The following is a 23,877-nucleotide window of genomic DNA, read 5'->3' as shown; positions in this document are numbered from 1 at the left end:
CCCAATTCGACAGGTGTCCCCCTTTCAACTCGGCCCCTCCCACTCTGCCCTGCGCCCCGCCCCACTCCGCGCGCCCCCTTTACCTTGACACGGCTAGCTAGCCAGCCCCCCCTCTCCCTTCGTCCCCTGCCCCCCCCCGACCAGTAAGCCCCCCACCCCCGAGAAGCGCCCACCTGGTCGAGGAGCCCCTCGCCCTCGAGCTGGCCCTGCTCGTTGATGTTGCCGAAGAGGAAGCCGGCCAGGGAGAAGGGCGCCGCCCGGCTCTCGCCGCCCTCGTCCTCCTCGCTGTCCGAGTCCGACATCTCCACGACGCAGCAGCAGCAGCCGACTCCGTTCCTAAGAGCGCCGCCGCCTCAGCCGCCTGCCTTTAAGTGTTTACGCCGGAAGCGGAAGCCGCCGCGACCATAAAAAGCACGCCGGAAGGGTAGAGCGGCGCTAGGAGGCCCCCTGGGCGAGTTCCGCATCAACCGCTACAGCGGCGCCTGTAGGATTCCATCGGCCGGCTTCTCTGTCGATGGGTCGCTTGACGTATCCGCCGCTTTCGCCGCGATCGGCTATGCCAAAGCGGTTTACGGCCCCGAAAACATTGGAATATGTTGGAAATATATCAACATGCAGAAGATGAAGTTCCAAAACAACAACAACACACAACCCGGCAAAAATTAACGATTTTGCAAACGCAGCATGAATATAAACTGTGTTCTTTTTACCCCTAACATTTTGTGAATCTTCGTACTTTTGTACAATTATTATATTTATTTTCCCCGATTTGAACCATAAAATGGTGATTTTCTTGAGTCAAAATGAGAGTACCCCCTAAACATTTTTTTTTTAGAAAAAATGCACTGAATATAAACAAACAATCTAGGCTGAAGTACTTAAATATGTATAGCAAAACAAGAGTTCAAGGACCAATGTAGTTTCTGGCAATTGTCCTTGCTCCGCTCCTGGCTTAAATATAGTTCAGAGGGGAGAGGTGGTAGACGGCATACAACTGGCTCCCACGGAGGGGGGGGGGTTGTTATTGGGTTTTTTTATTTTGATTATATATGTTGTGGTTTTTATGTTGATCTTTTCTGTGAACCGCCTGAGACCTCTGGGCATGTTGTTGTTTATTCGTTTGGTCGTGTCCGACTCTTTGTGACCCCATGGACCAGACAATGCCAGGCACTCCTGTCTTCAACTGCCTCCGGGTATAGGGCGGAATATAAATTCAATCAATCAATCACTAAAAATAGTGCTCCCAGAGGAGGCTGGCAGCAGCACAAGGTGACTATCAGGGAGGGCAAGGATGGTACTTCTCTTTCCCAAGCCTCCTGCAAGTACTAGCTGCTGGTGCACATCTTACTGGGGTTATTGTGTATGATCTTCCTAGCTCTGCCATATCTTTTTGTGGGGCAGGGTGTGTCATGGAATTCTACTCAGTAGTGATCCAGAGTAGAATCCCAATGTATAGTTAGCAGAGAAAAACACGTTGCAGAATTCCCAAAAAATAGACCAGAGGCAATTAATATTTCATCCAGCAGAGCTTTACTGCTACTGAAGACAAATGAGCATAATGGTCACAAATCCAATACAGTCAGGATTGGCCCTGCCCATAAGAAATCCAGTTGCAGCAGACTTAACTTAAACTTACAATAACTTTTAATAAGTTTAAACCTTAACACTAAGCATGCAATGTACAGAACACTACACCAGAAGGAAAAGAAAGAAAGAGAAAGACATAGAAAGAGAAACGCAGGCTCCTTCTGGCCTCTTATTACAGTATAGTCAGCATAACCTTGAAGAAGAGATAAGAGAACCATTTTAAGCCAGCTGTACTCAGCTTCTCTGAAGGAATAATCCTTTCGACTTGACAGCTCAGGGAAGATACCTAGCTTTATAAATTTGTAGAAAATCCATACTTCATCCATCCATCCACCAACCGGCTCTCCTCATTCCAATGCCATTTTAACCCTTAAAGAAAGGTGAATTTGGGCTCCATCTCCCTCCATGAACCAAGAAGCAGGAAGTCACATAGGCAGCAGGAACAGGGCATCCCACCATAATTCCCCAAGTGTGAGAGCACATACACAGCACCCCACCCAAGGAGTGACCAAGGGGGCAAGAATAGACATCCGCAGAGGCAGTTTAGCAAGTCAGGTGTTCTGAAAGCCCATCTCCAGACAAGTCCTGAAGGCAAGGATATGTAAAGAGTTTTATCGTTCTTTCGGAGATGGGTACTTAAGAGGTGTTAGAAAAGGTGTCTGATAAAGTGACCTAACGTTGAACTTGTGTAACCCTTGTATAAAGGTAAAGGGACCCCTGACCGTTAGGTCCAGTCGCGGACGACTCTGGGGTTGCGGCACTCATCTCGCTTTATTGGCCGAGGAAGCTGGTGTACAGCTTCCGGGTCATGTGGCCAGCATGAGTAAGCTGCTTCTGGCGAACAAGAGCAGCGCACGGAAATGCTGTTTACCTTCTCGCCGGAGCGGTACCTATTTATCTACTTGCACTTTGACGTGCTTTCGAACTGCTAGGTTGGCAGGAGCAGGGACTGAGCAACGGGAGCTCACCCCGTCGTGGGGATTCAAACCTCCAACCTTCTGATTGGCAAGTCCTAGGCTCTGTGCTTTAACCCACAGTGCCACCTGCGTCCCTCCTTAACCCTTGTATACCCTTCCCCATTTGTGACATGCTAGTTATGTAGTGATGATGTATCAATGATGCTGCTCCAAGCGTATTCTGGGGGAAAGAGGGAAGTTTTAAAAGAGGATGTCACCCCAAGCTCGGGGTTCTTACTCCTGTGGGGACCTGTTGCACAACAATAAAGATCCTGATATACTGACCATTGTTTTGCTCCAAATTACTTGGCTGGAACTTCCTTCTTTTACTGACCACATAGACCTACAGGGGACTTCCACCCTGACAAGCTGGGCTGTTGAGTAGTCTCTCACCCCGGAATTTTTTCCCTTAACACAGAGAAGCTCCCAGAACCCCCTTGAATTAATTAGAATAGGAAAGCTCTCTACACATCAGATCAATACCTTCTGCACTAAGAAATACAAACTGATGGGGTGATCCAACCTCTTCAATCCGCCTTCCCACTGTGAACAGAATGGGAGACTTTGGCAGAGACCACTCTCTTATAATTTACATTGGCTCATGAGTCCCAGTTACCTGGGATCTTGTCTTGTCCATAGTGTTGGGGTCCGCTAATCGGGCCCAAACTGCCTTGGTCACTGAAAAGCCAATAAATGCTGTAGATAGAAGAGATTCCCATAATCACTTGTTTATTCAACTGAGTAAAATAGAGCGGGCTTTTTTTCATACTTTTTATAGGCATCCCCCCTCCCTTTCCCCCTTTCAGGGTTCCTTGCACTGATCAAAACAGGACACCCTGCCTGGAGACCTTGAAGGGGAGTGCCTGGCAGAGGGAGGTTTCCCTGAAAATCGCCTAGCAACGTTATCTGGTCTTCACATATTTGTGGCTCACAGATTCTAAAGCAGGCAGTTTTTTGTACAGAAGCAAAATGGCATCAAGGCTAACAAAAAAACAGGACAAGAACAGGCCTCTGCGGCTTTTCCTGAGACCCCACAATAAGAGGTTGCAGGCAAGATCCATTTGGAGAGAAACTGATGGAGCATCTGCTGTTCTTCACATGAGGAAGTGGGGCAGGATGGTGAAAAAGGACTATTGTGAACATCCCAATCTCTAGGGGTGCCTGTGCTTACCCCAGGTTCAGTTTCCTTGGAATGAAGACTGGTGTCTTCAGGATACAGTGGTACCTTGGGTTACATACGCTTCAGGTTACATACGCTTCAGGTTACAGACTCTGCTAACCCAGAAATAGTGCTTCAGGTTAAGAACTTTGCTTCAGGATGAGAACAGAAATCGTGCTCCGGCGGCGCGGTGGCAGCAGGAGGCCCCATTAGCTAAAGTTGTGCTTCAGGTTAAGAACAGTTTCAGGTTAAGTACGGACCCCCGGAACGAATTAAGTACTTAACCCGAGGTACCACTGTATTAGGCTTTGTTTGCACCTAGATACTAGGATAGAAGCTTTCACTGCATTAACCCTCCAACCAACCTTGCTTCCCCATTAGTTTCCCCGGGATGCCAAAGTCTAAACTTTGGGTCTATTTTTCTTTCTTTTTTTTTAAATACACCAAAACCCTATTAATTGATTTTTCACAAAAAATTACAAATTGTAACATAAACCATAAGTTACTTTATCTGTTGACTTCCTGGCCTCCCCTCCTATGGTTTCCATATTTACCCTCTTTAAAAATATATATTTTTATCAAAATAATTGCAATTATAAAGAAATATAGTGATGCAAAGGGGGGGAGAGGGGAAGTGAGGGGGGAGAACAAAGATGCATATAAAGAAAGAAAGAAAATCATATACAAAAATGCAATATAATATACTCCCAAATATTCCTACATAAATTTATAGAGTATTGTTTAACTTTGAATGCTGCATATTTCTCCTATGCTATTCAACACATCCATTTTAACCTATCTTAATAATTATACAGTGTTGCTCTTATTTCAAGTCCTGCTCGCATTTTCATCTTGCTGTTTTAGTTAAAAGTTCCCAGTCCCCAAAGTCACTGGGATGTTGTGGGTCAATATTGCGGGTGTCGTCGTCAGTGAGGCTCCTTTCCCAGCAGATGACATTCTCCTTGCATCTTCCTGTTTTCGGAGGCTGCCTCTCAGGCTCCAGCTGATAGGCCGCCATTTTACATTGTGGTTTCATCGTTTCATGCTGGAAAGACAGAAAGGAGATTTTGTTAGGAGGGTAAAGGTAAAGGGACCCCTGACCTTAGGTCCAGTCGCAAACGACTCTGGGATTGCGGCACTCATCTCGCTTTATTGGCCGAGGAAGCTGGTGTACAGCTTCTGGGTCATGTGGCCAGCACGAGTAAGCTGCTTCTGGCAAACAAGAGCAGCGCACAGAAACGCCGTTTACCTTCCCGCCGGAGCAGTACCTATTTATCTACTTGCACTTTGACGTGCTTTCGAACTGCCAGGTTGGCAGGAGCAGGGACCAAGCAACAGGAGCTCACCACGTTGCGGGGATTCGAACTGCCGACCTTCCGATCGGCAAGCCCTAGGCTCTGTGGTTTAGACCACAGCACCACCCGTGTCCCTTTGTTAGGAGGGTACTAAATATCATTAGCATTAGACCCTCTTGTTGCCCCATAATACCGTACTTTCCTGTGTATTAGACGAGGTTTTCTTTACTGTAAAATATAGTTCAAAACTGGGGGTTGTCTTATACATGGGTAGTGGGATCGGTTGCTGCCGCTAGCTGGAGATTGTCAGTGGCTATTGGCTGTGTTATTTTTGGCTTGTTGTACACACTCATTGGTCCTGTGGGTGAGCGATTTTCGGCAACAGTTCCCCCTAAAGAAAGCTCAACAACTCTGGGTAAAAGGGTAAAGGTAAAGGGACCCTTGACCATTAGGTCCAGTTGTGACCGACTCTGGGGTTGCGGCGCTCATCTAGCTTTACTGGCCGAGGGAGCCGGCGTACAGCTTCCGGGTCATGTGGCCAGCATGACTAAGCTGCTTCTGGCAAACCAGAGTACAGTGGTGCCTCGCAAGACGAAAAGAATCCGTTCCGCGAGTCTCTTCGTCTTGCGGGTTTTTTCGTCTTGCGAAGCAAGCCCATTAGAGGTTTAGCGGCTTAGCGCTACAGTATTAGCGGCTTAGCCGGCTTAAAGATCAGCTGATAAGCGGCTTAACGATCAGCTGATAAGCGGCTTAGCATCAGCTGTTAAGCGGCTTAAGGATCAGCTGATAAGCGGCTTAGCATCAGCTGTTAAGCGGCTTAACGATCAGCTGATAAGCAGCTTAGCATCAGCTGTTAAGCAGCTTAAAGATCAGCTGATAAGCGGCTTAGCCATCAGCTGATAAGCGGTTTAGCGGCTTGGGAAAAAGGGGGGGGAAAGGAAAAAAACCCCGCAGGAAGTCGCAAGACATTTTCGTCTTGCGAAGCAGGCACATAGGAAATTCGTTTTGCGAAGCACCTCCAAAACGGAAAACCCTTTCGTCTAGCGGGTTTTCCGTCTTGCGAGGCATTCGTCTTGCGGGGCACCACTGTAGTGCACGGAAACACCGTTTACCTTCCTGCCAGAGCAGTACCTATTTATCTACTTGCACTTTGATGTGCTTTCGAACTGCTATGTTGGCAGGAGCAGGGACCGAGGACGGGAGCTCACCCCATCGCGGGGATTCGAACTGCTGTCCTTCTGATCAGCAAGTCCTAGGCTCTGTGGTTTAACCCACAGCGCCACCCACGTCCCTACTTAAAAACCTACAGAGGATAAAATGCTAAAACAAATGAATTGTGGTGTTTAATACAGCTTCACTAGGTGAGGAGAACATTGGTCGCTGGGAACCCACAAAAGCGGAGTTTACAGGCATATGTTACCCTGGCTTCTGTCAAGGCATAGCCTCATTTTAGATTTTACATGTGTGGGAATCAAGTCTTATAGTAAGCAGGATTGCAGTCTGGAAACCTGTGGCAGAAGAGATGCAGAATTTGGCTTTGGGGGACTCTTTGCTGTTAGTGGGAGGACACTTCCCTCTGGGGTGGACACAAAGCCAAACACTCTGCAGAAACCAAGCCGGGGTCTCCCTGCTCCACCCATCCTGCGCCAATCCCCCTCACCTCGCTGCAGATGGCTGCTTCTTCTTGTGGCATTCTGGCAACATCTTTGTTGTTGAGAGCAGCGGTGATGTTTTCCACCATGGGAGGGTTCCATAGCCAGCATCACTTTCCGAGAGCCTGGAAATGGAGAACTAGATCTTACTAAGGAAGGGGAAGACACCACAGAAAGCAGACAGGGGCACAGTCCTATCCCATGCCTTGAGCTCCGTTTGCCATACCATTGGGAGCTCACGGTGTTCTTCCTCTTACTTCACCATGGCAGAAAACCCCTGGCTGAAGGTCTCCATCTGAAAAGCTGGTCTACAATGGCCATCTCTGGTTGCTCTCCAGTGGTGCCGAGAAGGAGATGGAGAAGCTCCTTAGCCCCTCTGTAACCAAAGCAAGGCCAGTATTACCAGGAAGGTCATTGCCACAGGCTTTGGGGATCAGGGATCTTTTTTGGGGCAGGGGACCCAACAGCTGCTCTGAGCAGGATAGCATCAAAAGATCCTTGTTTTCTGTACTGTTTGGTATTTGATTATTGTAAGCCAGAGAACCAAGAACCAAACTGGAAAACCACATTTACGAGGCTACCCCAGAAGTTACCATATTTTTTGCTCTATAGGACGCACCAGACGATAAGACGCACCTAGTCTGGGGGGGAGGAAACAAGGGGGGGGGGGATTCTGAATCCCAGAAGCCAGAACAGCAAGAGGGATCTGGCTTCTGGGATAGCCTCTTGCTGTTGTGGCTTCTGGGATAGCCGCTGAAGCCTCTCCCGGGCAGCGGGATGAAGGCTCCCCCTGCCTGGAAGAGGCTGCGCGCAGGTAAGCTGCCCTCTGTCCCTTCCCCCCACTTCCCACAAGAGCCGCACGAAGCCTCCGCAGGGCAGCGAGGAGCCTTCGTCCCGCTGCCCTACGGAGGCTTCGCGGGGGCTATCCAAAAGCCAGAATAGCTAGAGGGAGCACTGCGCAGCGCTCCATCTCGCTGTTCTAGCTTTGGGCTTAGCCGCTCCATAAGATGCACACACATTTTCCCTTACTTTTTAGGAGGGAAAAGGTGCGTCTTATAGAGCAAAAAATACGGTAACTTTTCCAGAAATGGTGAATCATGCAGATCTGCCTTGACATGCAAACAGGATCAAATTCCATCCCCATCCTTGCTCCCTGGTAGCCACCTGATGGGCAGTCTCCTTTGGAAAACCAGGCTGAAATGGAAACCCCCAGAGGTCGAAGGAGAAAGGATTCCATTGGCCCCTTTGTGACACACTACTCACTTGAGGAATTCCTGGTCGTAGAGGAAGTTGGAAATCGTCTCCAGGAGAGCTATCAGCAGCTGTGGGAAGTGATGGCGCACATCTGCCTTGTATTCCTCCATCCCAAGGATGGTGTGCAACAGGCTGGTCAGATGTTGCTGGAAGAGAGGTGCAAGTCACTTTCCTGCATTTCTTTGCCCTGAACTAGGATGCCACACACTTCTGCCCTGCTCCACTGGCCTACATGGTAGATAGTGTGCCAAGACAAATCTCCAAGTCCAGAAGCCAATCCACACAACGAAGTCCTAAGTCCAAAGATGAGGAAACGCAGTCCGGGGTCAGTCCAAGTAACCCAAGATAGGTAAGCCAAGAAAATTGCAGTGGTACTTTGGTTCTCAAACTCAATCCGTTCCAGAAGCACGTTCCAAAACCAAAGCGTTCCAAAACCAAGGTGCACTTTCCCATAGAAAGTAATGTAAAATGGATTAATCCGTTCCAGACAATTAAAAACAACCCTTAAAACAGAAATTTAACATGAATTTTAGCATCTAACGAGACCGTTGAGCCATAAAATGAAAGCAATGAACAATGTAGTGTACTGTAAAATCAATAAAACAGTATTTTTGTTGATTTAAAAAATTGAAAATGTGCCTTTTTCTTACCTGCACTGATGACAGTCATTGTTTGGATGGGGGGTCGGGGTCCTCTTCCAAAATCTCAATCGGTGACTCCTCTCCTGCCATTCCTTCTCTTGCTTTTTTTTTACACCACTGACACCTGGTTCAGACCCGCTGGATCTTTTCCTCACCAAAGTTTTTTCAATTGAGACTTGCTTTTGCCAATGTTTTAAAATTTGTCTGAAGTGAGACATAGCGTTATCATTGAAAGTGTTAGTGGCATGACTTACAGCAGCTTTATCGGGGTGATATTTTTCGACAAAAGTTTGCACTTCGGCCCATTTGCAAACATTTCTTTGATCACTACAGTAGATACACTCTCTCTGCTCCTCTCCTCCTTTGAAAATATTTCCTCAGTTGCCATCTGTCGCTGCTCTATCAGAAAGTTTTGAAGTTCTTCTGTGATGAGCTCAGTCTTGTGCTCCTCCACTAACTCCTTATCATCACCACTCACTTCTAAGCCTATGGAATTTCCCAGAGACACAATATCCTCCACCATAGGTGCATCCTCTTCAACAGCCCTACATACCTTATATCACAGCTACAATTATTACCATATTTTTCGCTCTATAGGACGCACTTTTTCCCCTTCAAAAATGAAGGGAAAATGTGTGTGCGTCCTATGGAGCGAAGACGCCATAGCCCCGCGACCCTCTCCCGGCTGGAGAGGTGACGCGCGGCTATGGCAGGAGCCTCTAAAGCCCCGTGTCACCTCTCCAGCTGGGAGAGCGCACGTGGGGCTAAAGCAGCCCTCCGTGACCCTCTCCCGGCTGGAGAGGTGACGCGCGGCTATGGCAGGAGCCTCTACAGCCCCGTGTCACCTCTCCAGCCGGGAGAGCGCGCGCGGGGCTAAAGAAGCCCCCCGCAGCCCTCTCTCGGCTGGAGAGGTGACGCGCGGCTATTGAGGCTCCTGCCATAGCCGCGCGTCACTTCTCCAGCCGGGAGAGCGCGCGCGGGGCTAAAGAAGCCATAGCCCCGCGACCCTCTCCCGGCTGGAGAGGTGACGCGCAGCTATGGCAGCAGCCTCTCTGCTGCGCCCCTTTGCACTGCTTCCCCCCGCCAGCCCCAAAGAGCAGGTCGAAAGGAACCTGAAGCCTGGAGAGCGAGAGGGGTCAGTGCACACCGACCCCTCTCGCTCTCCAGGCTTCCAAGGTAGCCGCCTGAACGTACCTTAAACGGCACCTTGTTTTAGAGCGGGAAAACAAGAGGGGGAAAGTTCTCTCCCTCTCTGCCCAGCGCCTCCTGCCACTTCGCTGAAGGGGCGCTGGGCAGAGAGGGGGAGAATTTTTTTTTCTTGTTCTCCCCCCTCTAAAACAAAGTGCATCCTATTGTCCGGTGCGTCCTATGGTGCGAAAAATACGGTAACTTCAATTCGCATTAACACATATAATCATTTGTAAATTCGCAAGTGAAGTTCTCCTTTCTTCTTCCTGTGTGAGGTTTTAATTTCCACCAATTGTTCCTCTAATTCTTTATCAAATATTATGTTCCTATTAGTTATGCCTGATCCTTTTGTGCCTTACAGTTTGTTGACTCGAAGTTACTCTGGAGAAATCTCTGTCTTTGTTCTCAACTCTTCTGATTGCAGCTGTAAAATTCCACTTTTGATTTCAGGCAGGGAGTCACCCAACGACCTGCCAAAGCCTTGGCAGGCCTCCAAATTCTCCCCTCCACGTCCCATCAAAACAATTATAATTATCTATAGAAGAATGATCTAGTGTCCTGCCAGAGCTATGACATGTCTTCAAAGTTCAGTCCCTCCTCCCCTCAATCAAGTGAGAAATTAACTCCGCAGAGGCTCCAAGTCATTTTTATAATTATTCCAAACAATATTTTCCTCACACAGTCCAGTTTCTCATTATAATCCATATCTGTACTCCCATCTCCTTTCTTCTTCACTTGCTTTAAAGAACAAAGTTTTTGGCATTCTTGAGGGGTTTGCCGAGTCATTTATGTAAGTAAGGATTTATAATGAAGTGATTGGCTCCCCCCCCCAACACATACCATCTTGTTGCTTGAATGAAGTCATCTTTCCAATTTAAATCTGTACGACCTTGTAGCTGTTTTGATTTGGCGGTCCTTAATCTTGTCCCATCATTAACAGCATGTGTCTGTGCATTAATCCCAATTAATCTCTTAACGAGCAGAAGAACCGCTGCTCTTAATGGCGGCATTGGAGGGTTACAGAGAGGTGAAGTGCTTTTGCACCCAGCGTCTCCCTGCCTCTCACATCCATGTCGGAGCAAAAGCCAGGTAAAGGTAAAGGGACCCCTGACCATTAGGTCCAGTCGTGACCGACTCTGGGGTTGCGGCGCTCATCTCGCTTTATTGGCCGAGGGAGCTGGCGTACAACTTCCGGGTCATGTGGCCAGCATGACTAAGCCGCTTCTGGCGAACCAGAGCAGCGCACGGAAACGCTGTTTACCTTCCCGGCAGAGTGGTGCCTATTTATCTACTTGCACTTTGACGTGCTTTCGAACTGCTAGGTTGGCAGGAGCAGGGACTGAGCAACGGAGTTGGAGTTGCGCCAGCCTGTGTAGGTGCCGCAGAAGAAGGGGAAGCAGCCCATCAGGTAGTTGTTGATTTCAGCCAGTCAGGTGCCCCCCGGCGGAGTCCCGGATTGCCATGGTGATCAGCACGATGTACAAGTAGGGAGGCTTCGGGCGACGCGTGCAAGGCTTCCCCAGTGCTGTTTTTGTGTTGCTGGGCGAATGCTCCGAGCCTTGCTGCAGAGAGGCCCCGATGCCACTGGCCAGACTGAGGGCGGCGCAATCGCTGTTGAAGCCCAGTTCACTGTCGCCAGGCAGCAGCGATGACACACTGCTGCTTTCCTGATCACTACTGAGCTTGTCCTCGTAAGAGGCGAAGATCTCCAGCTTCATGGTGGCGCCTCCAGCCGTAAAGGGGCCCAGCTTGGCTCCCCTCACCCACAGTGTTAAGTTGTGGGTGAACATATCAGATGACACAGTGATTCTTCAAAAAGCTCTTGTTTATTCACAGGCCAGAACAGAACTGAACTGAAGGGTTCAGCCAGCCTGCTTATATAGAGCTCCACTAGAATGCAACAGTAACCATTTTCTGTAGCTATCCAATCACTGAATGTCACTTTTGATCCCTTATTTGCATATGTGGACCTGAGTGAAAAGTATCCCCCTGCTGGCCCAGGGTGAGAACTTCAGTACATAACACACAGGTCTCTTCTTCCTCAAGGATAATCAGTGGACCTTCCGAGCGCAGCAATGGAACGCTGTAGGCTCAGATCTCCAGGGGGAGGGGACGCTAACAAAATCAAAACCAGCGCATTGCACTCCTAACATGCGTGGAGTCGGCTGGTTTTCAAGTGTTTTCTCTTGGCAGTCCTCGATGGTGCGTTGCTGAGCAAAGCCAGCCTCTGCTGGCTTTCCCCCCCAGATGATGATCCATGGCGGCGCTTGTCAGACTCAACTACGCTAAATTTGGGGGCACTGGCAGATCTCTGCACCCCGGAGGCGCATATGCTAAAGACAGCCCTGGCAGTGATTGAGCTTCAAGGCTTTATGGAGGCCTCTGGAGCAGACTGCGGAGACAAGAGAAAGGGTCTGGTTTATATACAGTTCAGCCAGCCCCCTGGCAACACCCACCTTGTGCACGATTGGCTGCTTTGCGCCAGGCAACGAATCACAGTGCAGGTTTTAGAAGCCTGGTCCACCTTGTATTGCAGATTCCAGCTCAGAGCAGGAGACGCTAAGGAACGAACAAACATACAGAACACCTGACACCAACCACTTTCATTGGAGCAACATAGTGCAAGGCTTCTGTGTTGCCCCACAGGCTGCCAAGGTCTGAAGAAGACTGAACTGTGGTGCTGTGGTCTAAACCGATGAGCCTCTTGGGCTTGCCAATTGGAAGGTCGGCGGTTCGAATCCCTGTGATGGGATGAGCTCCTGTTGCTCTGTCCCAGCTCCTGCCAACCTAGCAGTTCGAAAGCATGCCAGTGCAAGTAGATAAATAGGTACCGCTGCGGCAGGTAGGTAAATGGCATTTCTGTGCACTCTGGTTTCCATCACGGTGTCCTGTTGAGCCAGAAGCGGTTTAGTCATGCTGGCCACATGACTTGGAAAGCTGTCTGTGGATGAACGCCGGCTCCATCAGCCTGAAAGCGAGATGAGCGCCGCAACCCCTTAGTCGCCTTTGACTGGACTTAACCGTCCAGGGGTCCTTTGCCTTTACCTTTTTTAATACAGCCTTCAAGTTTCTTTGGAGCAACACGGCAAGGCCCCAGGGCAGGGGAGGACTGTCTCGACGACCTGCAGTTTGCCCCAGATTGCCAATGTGGCAGACGGCAGGGGCACTGGGTCACAGAGCAAGGGACGACTGACACTCCTGCGATGCCACCCCATAGCCGGACGCATCTGTTTGGGAAAATATAAAGATTTGAAAAACAAACAGACACGCTCTGAACTGACGAAGCTGGGGAAAAACCTACATGTTGTACAGTCTTTGGTGTAAAAGATCGAACTTCAAAGAGATCCACATCATGATGTTTGGAATCCGGAGGGGCTTTGTATGTTTTTTTTCTTCTTCTAACATTAACAATTGGTTTTGCATGCCAAGCCTCATTAAGAACCCAAATTGCTTTTTAAAAAGTGAGCCCAGATGGACTTTTATATATAATTGGGACTTATTCGCAGCCGCTTTTCTTTTAAGATTTGAAATGCCTGTTAAAGACGAAAACAAAGAACAAAATGATACCTACCCACTACACAGTTACGGAATATCTGAAATATCTCCCTGATTAAGAGAAACAGGAGCTAACCGATGGCTGGTTATAAAGATTGGAGACAATATTAAATATGCAACTGCTTGCAAAAAGAATTTTTTCATTATGAGGGAGAGAAAAGGCTAAATGGATGTCTGGCAGCTCCCCTCCAGGGCCCGGAGGGGGGACTCGGTGGATTCCAAAGACTAATTGATCATCATCTCTGATATATGGCTACATAACAAGCAGTTTGCTTAAGAATAAATCAACAAGCTTTGAAGAAGGTTTTCTTCTGTTTCTCTGATAACAGCTGGATGGGAAAGACTAACGATTTGGGAGTTGCCAAAATAATAATCTTTAAAGAGCTGGACAGAAGCCTGGAATGGAGGCAATTAGATGAAGCAATCGAAGAACAAAAACAGTTGAAAGAGTACAACACACTGGCAAGATGGGAAAAAAGCATTCGCCTTCCGACATGATTGAGGGTCACAGAGCCAGAGACAAACGTGGAGGATAAAATCATGATATGGAATTATGAAAACATCTATGATAAGACGCAGGACTATGATGTAGAAAACGCTTTGGAATTCAGACCGTGGGGAGTCATAAAAATTAAGAATACAATTTGGAAGACAATTGGACTTTTTTAATTTTAGTTTTTTATTGGATTTGATTTGATATGTTAATTGGATGTTCTTATTGGAAAATTAATAAACGCTTAAAAAGAAAAAGAATGGCTAGGCTGCCCAGGTAATGCAATCAGCAACTATTATCAGGTATCCTGGCAGGCAGGATTTCTGCTGTAGATTGCCTCCTATGATGTATGTATGATGATTTTGGGGTGGTCTTTGGCTAAGGGGGTTGAGCAATGCCAGAAGTCTTTAAAGGTTCCTGCACACTTTGGTTCAGGGTCTCTCGCTCCTTGTAAGGAGGAGAGGGAATTCTGTTGCAACAGAAAAATAAAGATCTGCCTTGCTTTCCACTGGAACCTTCCTCCATCCATTTTTCTCTGACCTGTCATGGACATAGGGGACTCAGAGTCCCATGGGGAGTTGGGCAGCAAAAGCCAAACCCCAATTTTTACATCACTATCAATGCCCCAGATGCACCCGAAGGCAATGGTTAGCTCCCAGTTCCTCTTTCCCAGGAAAGCTCAAAACAGCAGAATGAGCAACCTCAACAAGAAACGGAAATTTCTAGGCATTACTTGTCCAAAAATGGAAAGAAGAAAAAGTCCCAGCAAAGGAAGAATGGATACAAAAACTTATGGAATATGCAGAAATGGTGAAACTTACCGGAAAAATAAGAAATCAAGATAAAAGAATGGAAATGGTTTATTGAATATTTACAAATAAACTGTAAACAGATAAGGACATTGGCAGGATTATTGTAATAACCTGCAGTTTTATAAGAGTATATATTTAAAGTAGATGAATAAATGAGTAAATTAAGTTAATGTGGAATATGCAGAAAATATAAAAAATAAATTTAAGGAACTGCAGAAAGAGGGGGAAGGAAGTCAAGTTTTGAAATGTTAAAATGATTGTAAAATTATTGAAATGTATAAAACTGAAAATCATAAATAAGATGATGATGATGATGATGATAATAATAATAATAATAATAATAATAGTAATAATAATAATAATGCTGGAGGAGACTCTTGAGAGTCCCATGGACTGCAAGAAGATCAAACCGATCCATTCTGAAGGAAATCAGCCCTGAGTGCTCACTGGAAGGACAGATCCTGAAGCTGAGGCTCCAATACTTTGACCACCTCATGAGAAGACTCCCTGGAAAAGACCCTGATGTTGGGAAAGATGGAGGGCACAAGGGGAAGGGGCCGAGAGGGGATGAGATGGTTGGACAGTGTTCTCAAACCTACGAACATGAGTTTGACCAAACTGCGGGAGGCAGTGGAAGGCAGGAGTGCCTGGCGTGCTCTGGTCCACGGGGTCACGAAGAGTTGGACATGACTAAACAACTAAACAACATTAATAAAGAACAAACTGAAGTTTCTATGACCTTGCACTGCAAAATAAGCTATGGACTGCCCTTTATAGCACTAATGACCAGGGGTGGGAGAGAGGCACTGTCCTCTTCAAGATCCATGATAATCCTCTACAAAATGGGCAGCACATTGAGAACCCCTTACATGTGATTTATGTCCTGCGCACTACTGCTTCATGCCCACAGATGGCAGTAAACTCTCCTTTTTATAACCCTCAATCCTGTGCATGTTTACTCAAAATTGAACCTTGCAGAGTTCAACGGGACTTTGGGTCCATAAGAGATGCAGGAGATCCATCTTTGACTTTGGAGGAGGGGAGTTAAAGCAGCCATGCCGGGGGGTGGGGATAGGATCCCACACGTTGTTGTCAGACAGCAAGGATAACCTTTCCCACACTAGGTCCATGCCATTTTCTAGATTCACCACCTCCACCCAATGCTATGAATTGGGTAGTGGAAAGACACAGGCACCATTGTGGTACCTGAGTGTGATGTGTGGGGTCTTTTTTTCCCTTTTTAAAAATTTATTTAATCATTTTTTTCAATAACAACAACAACCACAAAAAACACATACAAAAAAACCACAGTAACACTAATAATACAATTTAACATTACAGATTTGAGTACTGATATACCTATGACTACACCTTTTAAACAATATTTCCCCACCTCTCAGCCCCCTACTTCCCACCACCGTCCGCCTTATCGCTTAAATATTCCTTCCAGATTTCTTCATATTTATCCATTCTTAATTTGCGTCAACATGCAATTCGTTCATATGTGGCTAGTCTGTCCATATTGTCAATCCATGTGCTCAATGGAATCTTTTTGCGGCTCTTCCAGTTCATCAGAACAAATTTTTTTGCTTCTAATATGGCACGGTACATATTTTTTTATGGCACGGTACATCCACTTTTTTGACCCCTTGTAATCTCCCACGTTTCTGGTATATAATTTGGAATTAAATTCAAATCCCCTAAATAACAATTTCTTTTTTTCCTGCTGCAGGGCACACAGTAGCTTGAAGGAATGATGGGCTCAAAAAAAAAAAAAAAAGGAAAAAAAGGCGCAGGCATCATATTAAGCACCCTCTTGCACAAGCTGCTGTTTTCATGGAAAGTCGAGAGCCTTCCCTCCTCTCCCTGCTTTACATGTTCAGGGTTTTTGGTTTTGGCTTTTTTAAAGCCAAAATATCCACCACAGGTCTCACATGTCACGTTCATTATGGCCCTTATTTATTTCATTTATTCCCAGACAGATAATTACAATCTCAAAGATGGAAAGGATTGTGGAATCAGTTTCTGCAAGGGTTTTCTTTTGAACACTAGAAAGGGGGGAAAAGGGAGGTATTCTGAATCACAAGAGTCATGGTTTCACTAAAGAGAAGCAATTTATTTTGTGTGTGTATAAACACACCTCCCCTCTAGCCAGCTTGCGCTCTGAAAACGAGTGGCTTTTTTGCCAGGAATATATTGACAGACCACCTGCTATCAGTAAAGATCAGACGCACATCACGCTTTACCAGCACCTGTCTGCACCCAGCTAAGACGGGGCACATTAAAAGGCTCCATTGAGTCCCGTGAGAATTCCCTTCTCCATGCCCAACTCCAGGCACTTGGGAAGGGATGGGTCATGCCATGTATCTTTCATCAAACCAGCTGCATTGAATTGCGGATGCTGCATATAATGGAAGATTCCATATACAGTGGTACCTTGGGTTACAGACGCTTCAGGTTACATACGCTTCAGGTTACAGACTCCGCTAACCCAGAAATAGTACCTCAGGTTAAGAACTTTGCTTCAGGATGAGAACAAAAATCATGCTCCGGTGGCACGGCGGCAGTGGGAGGCCCCATTAGCTAAAGTGGTGCTTCCGGTTAAGAACAGTTTCAGGTTAAGAACGGACCTCCGGAATGAATTAAGTACTTAACCCGAGGTACCACTGTATAGAAGATATGCTAGCTACAAAGAGAGGGGCACAGAGTAAAGTGGCTAGGGAGACCCTCTGGAGGCAGGCAGAGTCATGCTAATCTAGACCCTGCTAGTTCAGATGTTGTACTAACAGCACATCCAGCTTTTCGTGCTCTCTTTTTCTGTGACTGACATCACATTCACTGCCTATATACACAGTTATTGCTTCGAATAAGCCAATAAGCCGTGCATGATTCTGCTGCCTGCTTTCTCCTATTGTGAAAATGTGAGCTGTTGTTTTTCCTAAAGGTAGAGGGTAAAGGGACCCCTGACCATTAGGTCCAGTTGTGACAGACTCTGGGGTTGTGGTGCTCATCTCGCTTTATTGGCCGAGGGAGCCGGCGTACAGCTTCCGGGTCATGTGGCCAGCATGACCAAGCCACTTCTGGCGAACCAGAGCAGCGCACAGAGACGCTGTTTACCTTCCCGCCGGAGCAGTACGTATTTATGTACTTGCACTTTGACGTGCTTTTGAACTGCTAGGTTGGCAGGAGCAGGGACCGAGCAACGGGAGCTCATCCCATCGCAGGGATTCAAACCACCGACCTTCTGATCGGCAAGTCCTAGGCTCTGTGGTTTAACCCACAGCACCACCCGTGTCCCTGTTTTTCCTATAGTTATTCATTTAAGTGTTAAATCAAGGCATCTGTACCCTACTCTGTCTTCAGCCAAAAAGACTCCCGGCATGTCTTAATTATCAATAAAAACAAGACGATCCCTGTCCACAGTTTTACAATCTAAAAAGACATGATACAAAAGGGAACAGAGAGAGGGAAGCAGGATATTGTCATGGTGGTGATGTGATATATATGCTCGTGGTTGCTGAAACATATTTAGATGGTATAGTAAGCATCATAAAATAATAAACCATTGCCCTCAGTGTCCATGGTCCATACATCATCTTTAGCCTTTAGCTTTAACACAGGATCCCTTGTTGCTTTTTTCTAGTTTGAGACATTCTTGTTCATAACCAATGAGCAAGTTCTGAATTTTTGTGTCAGCTCGGTTTGCAAAGCTTGTGGTGAGGCCTGACATCCAACATAGCAACACCTGGTTACCGTGAGATAGAACTTGGCTGCATTTCTCTATGCTGGTGGGTTCGTTAGACCCCCTAAATGTGACTGAGGTTTCCTGTTGTTCTGAAAACTTCCTGTCTTTCTTTTACTGCCTCTTCTAATCTACATTACAAAAAACAAACGCCCTGAGGACTATTAAACATCTCGCTGTGAAGGACTAAAACTCTTTGCACTCAAGACTAAATTATGTCCAGGATAGATTGCTATTAATTAATAAAAATATGACTGTGCATCTAAGAAACACATTCAACTGCTATTAGACAGCTTTATTTGGTAACACGTAACATAATATTTAGGGACCTGTGCGGTGCTCTGGGTTAAACCACAGAGCCTAGGACTTGCCGATCAGAAGGTCGGTGGTTCGAATCCCCGCAACGGGGTGAGCTCCCGTTGCTCGTTCCCAGCTCGATCATGGCTGGACCTAATGGTCAGGGGTCCCTTTAACTTTACCTTTAACATAATATTTAGCATCCATTTTTAAACAATGACAAACTAATGCTAATTGACAGGTCTTATGCAGTAGTTTGAAGGAGCGTCTCCACCCCCATCGTTCTGCCCGGACACTGAGATCCAGTGCCAAGGGGCTTCTGGTGGTTCCCTCACTGCGAGAAGCCAAGTTACAGGGCCTTCTCGATAGTGGCACCCACCCTGTGGAACTCCCTCCTGTCAGATGTCAAAGAGAAGAATAACTACCAGACTTTTAGAAGACATCTGAAGGCAGCCCTGTTTAGGGAAGCATTTAATGTTTAACAGACCAGTGTATTTTAACATTTTGTTTGAAGCTGCCCAGAGTGGCTGGGGAAACCCAGTCAGATGGGCGGGGTATAAATAATAAATTAGTAGTAGTAGTAGTAGTAGTAGTAGTAGTAGTAGTCTGGTTTAGTTCAATTTGAGCCCATATCAAACTTAAGATGCTGGAGATGGGCTGGGCTGGAAGTTTCCACTTCTATCCAGCAGCAATGCATAAAAACTGGCTGCACTGGGCAAGTTCAATGCAGTTAGCAGAAGAGCAAACCTTCCCTCCCTTCATGCTCCTATGAGTGTTTAGTTTAACCTTTTATTGCCTTTTAGGTCATTAGCTTCTTATGAAATTTAACCATATTTTCTTCCAGGGTTGGATGTTCAACTGTCTTTCCTCGTCCTCCTCGTCCTCCTCGTCCTCCTCGTCCTCCTCGTCCTCCTCGTCGTCCTCGTCCTCGTCCTCGTCCTCGTCCTCGTCCTCGTCCTCCTCCTCCTCCTCCTCCTCGTCCTCGTCCTCCTCCTCGTCCTCCTCCTCGTCCTCGTCCTCCTCCTCGTCCTCCTCCTCGTCCTCCTCCTCCTCCTCCTCCTTTGTATTATCTGACCTTGCTATGGTTGCTAACGGTTGTCATATTTGGAGCCAGAAAGGAATTGGCCTGCAGACAGATTGGCCAGTCTGGAAGTTTTGCCTTCCTCATAGCAAATGTCACAACATTTGGTGGTAAATGGACACAGGTGGTGCTGTGGGTTAAACCACAGAGCCTAGGGCTTGCCGATCAGAAGGCTGGCGGTTCGAATCTCTGCGACGGGGTGAGCTCCCGTTGCTTGGTCCCTGCTCCTGCCAACCTAGCAGTTCGAAAGCATGTCAAAGTGCAAGTAAGATAAATAGGTACTGCTCCGGCGGGAAGGTAAACGGCGTTTCTGTGCGCTGCTCTGGTTCGCCAGAAGTGGCTTAGTCATGCTGGCCACATGACCCAGAAGCTGTACCTCAGCTCCCTTGGCCAATAAAGCGAGATGAGCGCTGCAACCCCAGAGCCGTCCACGACTGGACCTAATGGTCAGGGGTCCCTTTACCTTCACCTTGGTGGCAAAAGACATTGGGTGGAATCCTAGTCATCAAGCGGAGCCAAACCAGTGGCACATTCAGGGTACCCTGTTAGAGGGGTGTAGGTGGATGTCTCTGTGCGGAATCCAAGTGTGGGTCAGACAGGGCATAGACCTTCCAGCTGTGGCCTGAGGAGAGACCATAATCCTTGGCCCATCCCTATAGAAGTTTCAGTCCTCCGCCAGGAGGTTGAAATAGAATATACTGTACAGTGGTACCTTGGGTTACATACGCTTCAGGTTACATACGCTTCAGGTTACAGACTCCGCTAACCCAGAAATATTACCTCGGGTTAAGAACTTTGCTTCAGGATGAGAACAGAAATCGTGCAGCAGCAGCACAGCGGCGGCAGGAGGCCCCATTAGCTAAAGTGGTGCTTCAGGTTAAGAACAGTTTCAGGTTAAAAACAGACCTCCAGAACGAATTAAGTACTTAACCCGGTGTACCACTGTACAATCAATGATATAATAGTTGGGGCTTTTTAACAGAGAGGGGGGAAAGGTAAGGTAAAGGTCCCCTGGACAGTTAAGTCCAGCCAAAGGCAACTAGGGGTTGCGGCGCTCATCTCGCTTTCAGGCTGAGGAAGCCGGCGTTTGTCCACAGACAGCTTCCCGGGTCATGTGACCAGCATGACTAAACCACTTCTGGTGCAACGAGACACCGTGACGGAAGCCAGAGCGCATGGAAGCGCCACTTACCTTCCCGCCACAGCGGTACCTATTTATCTACTTGCACTGATGTGCTTTTGAACTGCTAGGCTGGCAGGAGCTGGGACAGAGCAACGGGAGCTCACTCCATCACAGGGATTCGAACCACTGACCTTCTGATTGGCAAGCCCACAAGGCTCAGTGGTTTAGACCATCTGCATCCCTAAATATGGAGAAGAGTAAAGGGAGGCATGAAAGAGGGTGTATAAATTATACAAAATATTGAGAAAGCAGATAGGAAGAAATTTTTCTCCCTCACAAAATACTGGAACTCAGGGCCATCCAGTGAAATTGGAAGATTTGGGATGGACAAATGAAAGTGCCTTTTCACACAGCTCATAGTCAAACTATGAAATCAACGAACCTGACTAAGTTAGGTCCATTAATTTCAGTAAGTCTGCTCTGAGTAAAACTTAAGTTGAATATCACCCAGAATGCTTCAACTAAATGATTTCTGGCTTGACCCAGCAAAGCTAGAACATTTGTTCCGTATTTTTAAGTATCCTCCTGGTAATTGCATACGGGAATTGAATTTGTATATTAGAAGAAATTAGCAGAAAATGCTGGTGGATTTTCATGAGGACTTCTTTTTTAAAAATTGCAACCAAAGTTGAAAGTAAAGAGATGAATCTAAAATTGGAGAAATGATAAAACTGAGTGAAACTGAAATGGACAGATTCGCCCAACCCTCTCTGTGTAGATTCGCAGTGAAGGACTCACTCATCCTGGTATACCTTTCCCAAATGGGATTTGTGTCTTCCTCCAGTTTTCAGCTCCCAGGCATATTGCGTGGATTAGGCCTAGGATTTTCTAGTCCTCCATTTGTTTCACTTTCTCATATTTGTTGAGCTCAGGAGCACAAAGGAACCGCAACCCAACCACAACCACCCACCTCTTTTGTTTGGGGTTTTCAGGCAGTTGATTGCAGAGGCAGCAAAGCAGGTGGTTCTCCCACGGTGTCACACGCTGGACCTCCAGATCAGCTGCAGAAGGCAGAATTGTTTTTAGATGCATTTTCTTTTCTTTTCTTTTACAAATGCACAACTCTTCTACAAATGCATGCTGTGAAAAAAGGCACATCTGAGTAAAACAAAATAGACCATTTCCACCGTTCTTACAAGACAAGGCAATACATAGCAGTTTCAGGAGTGCGTGTTCATGCACACACCTGTCGTTTAATGCTTTCATGTGGCAATACTGTTTTTTGAAAAGTGGGGAGCACGCCGACTGTAACTTATACACCAACTCTTGTAGCAATGTTCCAAAGCAACTTCAAAAGGCTGTGGTTTTCGGCGGAGATGCAATGGGTGGTTGTGCTGGTCCCGGGGGGGAAAGGTACTAATACCGTAGCCGAAGTTCAGTCCAGAGTCACTAGCAGGGTAGACGATCACTAGATGAGACGCAAGGTCCGAAACAGGGAGCCGGGCGGGGGAACAGGAACGCTGGTAGAGCAGCAGCAGGAAGCCAGGCGGGGAACAGGAACACTGGTGGGTCAGCAGCGGGCAGCCGGGCGAGGAACAGGAACACCGGAGAGTAGAAGCAGGAAGCCGGGCGTGGAACAGGCACACTGGGAGTGCAGATCTAGGTCTGGGTAAACGCAGGTACTCCACAACGACGTTGCTCCCGCAACCTGGGACCGGGCTGCCTGACCTTTATCTTCTTCTAAGGCCGGGGGCGGTCCCGGCCCCCAGGAGCCCCGCCTCTCCTGGCCTTAAAGCAAGCACTCCTCCTGGGAGAGACCAGTTCCCTTCGCCTCTCTGCCCTAAGCCTCTGCAGTTCAGGAGAGGCCGAAGGGTTACTGGGCCCCGGGGGAGGCTCACCTGTAGCCACTGAGTCCTCCAGCACTTCTGGGGCCAGAATGGTTTCACCTGATGCCTGCCCCTGAGGATCTGGCACAGGTGCAGGCTCCTCAGCATCTAGGCCTTGCCCCAGTTCAGCCGGCCCTGGAGGCGGGGACTCCTGTGCCGGCTGGGATTCCTCCGGTTCACTCTCAGACTCGGAATCCCAGGCCATCACAGTGGTGTTTTTATTTTATTTTATTTTATTTATTTGTAGTGATGCCGCTGAAAAATAAGCCAGTTTGTAATTTGAATGGAGCATGTATAAACCCTGACTTTGACCCAACAAACACTGACCCAGCAAACTTACGACTGTCATAATTCAGACTCAGATTGATTATGAGTTAATCTGTTTTCTTGCACCTGTGCAGTCTACATGTGTGTAGTTTTTCTAGTTTTTATTATTAAAATAATTCAGCATTAATACACACATATTGCAAATATACAAGCATACAAACATACATTTCATACAATCCTTAAAACTGTTCAAACATACTCAATCCCACAGATAATTCCTTTTCCCATCACCATCCACCACCCCTCACCCCACCTTTGTGTTAGACTTCCAGTCTACTCAATTGCAATTTCTTTCCACTTCTATTACTTTCTTTCACACACCTTTAAGCTAATTTCATGCTTCTTTTTCTATTACACATTGTTATCCATCTTATTTAGTATTTCAGTATTTAAAACGGAACTTGTTTATTCTAATAGGAGTTCTGATTTTTCAATATGGTTTTGCAAGTATCCTTTAAACACCTTCCAGTCCCTGTCTATCTTCTCTTTTGAGATCCTTCCAATTTCCCCCATTGTTTTGGATATATTGTAATACTCCAATAATTTGCCAAGCCACTCTATTTTTGTCGGTATAATACCACTTTTCCAATTTTTCGCAACCAATACTGCTGTTGCGTATAAATATAATGTCTTGTCTTCTTCCTTTAGACTTCCTGGTACTATTCCCAATAGAAAACCTTCTGGTGGCTAAGGAATTTTTAACCACTTTCTTCTTTATTTTCTGTAACTCCCTTAAAAGTACAGTGGTGCCTCGCAAGACGAAATTAATCCGTTCCGCGAGTGTCTTCGTCTAGCGGTTTTTTCGTCTTGCGAAGCAACCCTATTAGCG

At 46.9% G+C, this 23,877-nt stretch overlaps 1 protein-coding gene and 1 long non-coding RNA gene across 13 annotated transcripts in view; both read right to left on the bottom strand.

The window, feature by feature from the left end:
* The window catches only part of LOC308460298 (transcription initiation factor TFIID subunit 1), a 52,082-nt gene extending 51,701 nt beyond the window's left edge, over positions 1-381 (bottom strand). For 5 of the 6 annotated variants that reach the window (XM_080976444.1, XM_080976448.1, XM_080976446.1 and 2 more), the window contains exon 1: positions 174-380. In XM_080976444.1, coding sequence (XP_080832570.1) covers positions 174-302 — 129 coding nt within the window. In that variant the 5' untranslated portion in view covers positions 303-380. Of the gene's footprint in view, positions 1-173 lie in introns of all 6 variants that reach the window. The other variant, XM_080976449.1, reaches the window with a different exon arrangement.
* A 5,704-nt stretch (positions 382-6,085) lies between these two features.
* LOC308460611 lies at positions 6,086-21,904 on the bottom strand. 7 transcript variants are annotated; one of them, XR_013978614.1, is made up of 3 exons: positions 21,806-21,904; positions 7,913-8,049; positions 6,086-7,025 (listed from the first exon to the last, which is right to left on the bottom strand). It is a non-coding gene; the product is annotated as an uncharacterized lncRNA (long non-coding RNA). The 7 variants fall into 7 exon arrangements; XR_013978615.1 differs by lacking the exon at positions 21,806-21,904 and adding an exon at positions 8,554-9,234 and having other exon boundaries at positions 7,913-8,406; XR_013978616.1 differs by lacking the exon at positions 21,806-21,904 and adding an exon at positions 8,554-9,218.
* Positions 21,905-23,877: the final 1,973 nt, after the last annotated feature.

Source organism: Podarcis pityusensis, assembly GCF_964106645.2.
Source record: "Podarcis pityusensis genome assembly, chromosome: 13".
In the NCBI taxonomy this organism is placed as follows: domain Eukaryota; kingdom Metazoa; phylum Chordata; class Lepidosauria; order Squamata; family Lacertidae; genus Podarcis; species Podarcis pityusensis.
Note: the sequence above shows the minus strand (reverse complement) of the source record. Positions and strands in the feature narration are given on the sequence as shown.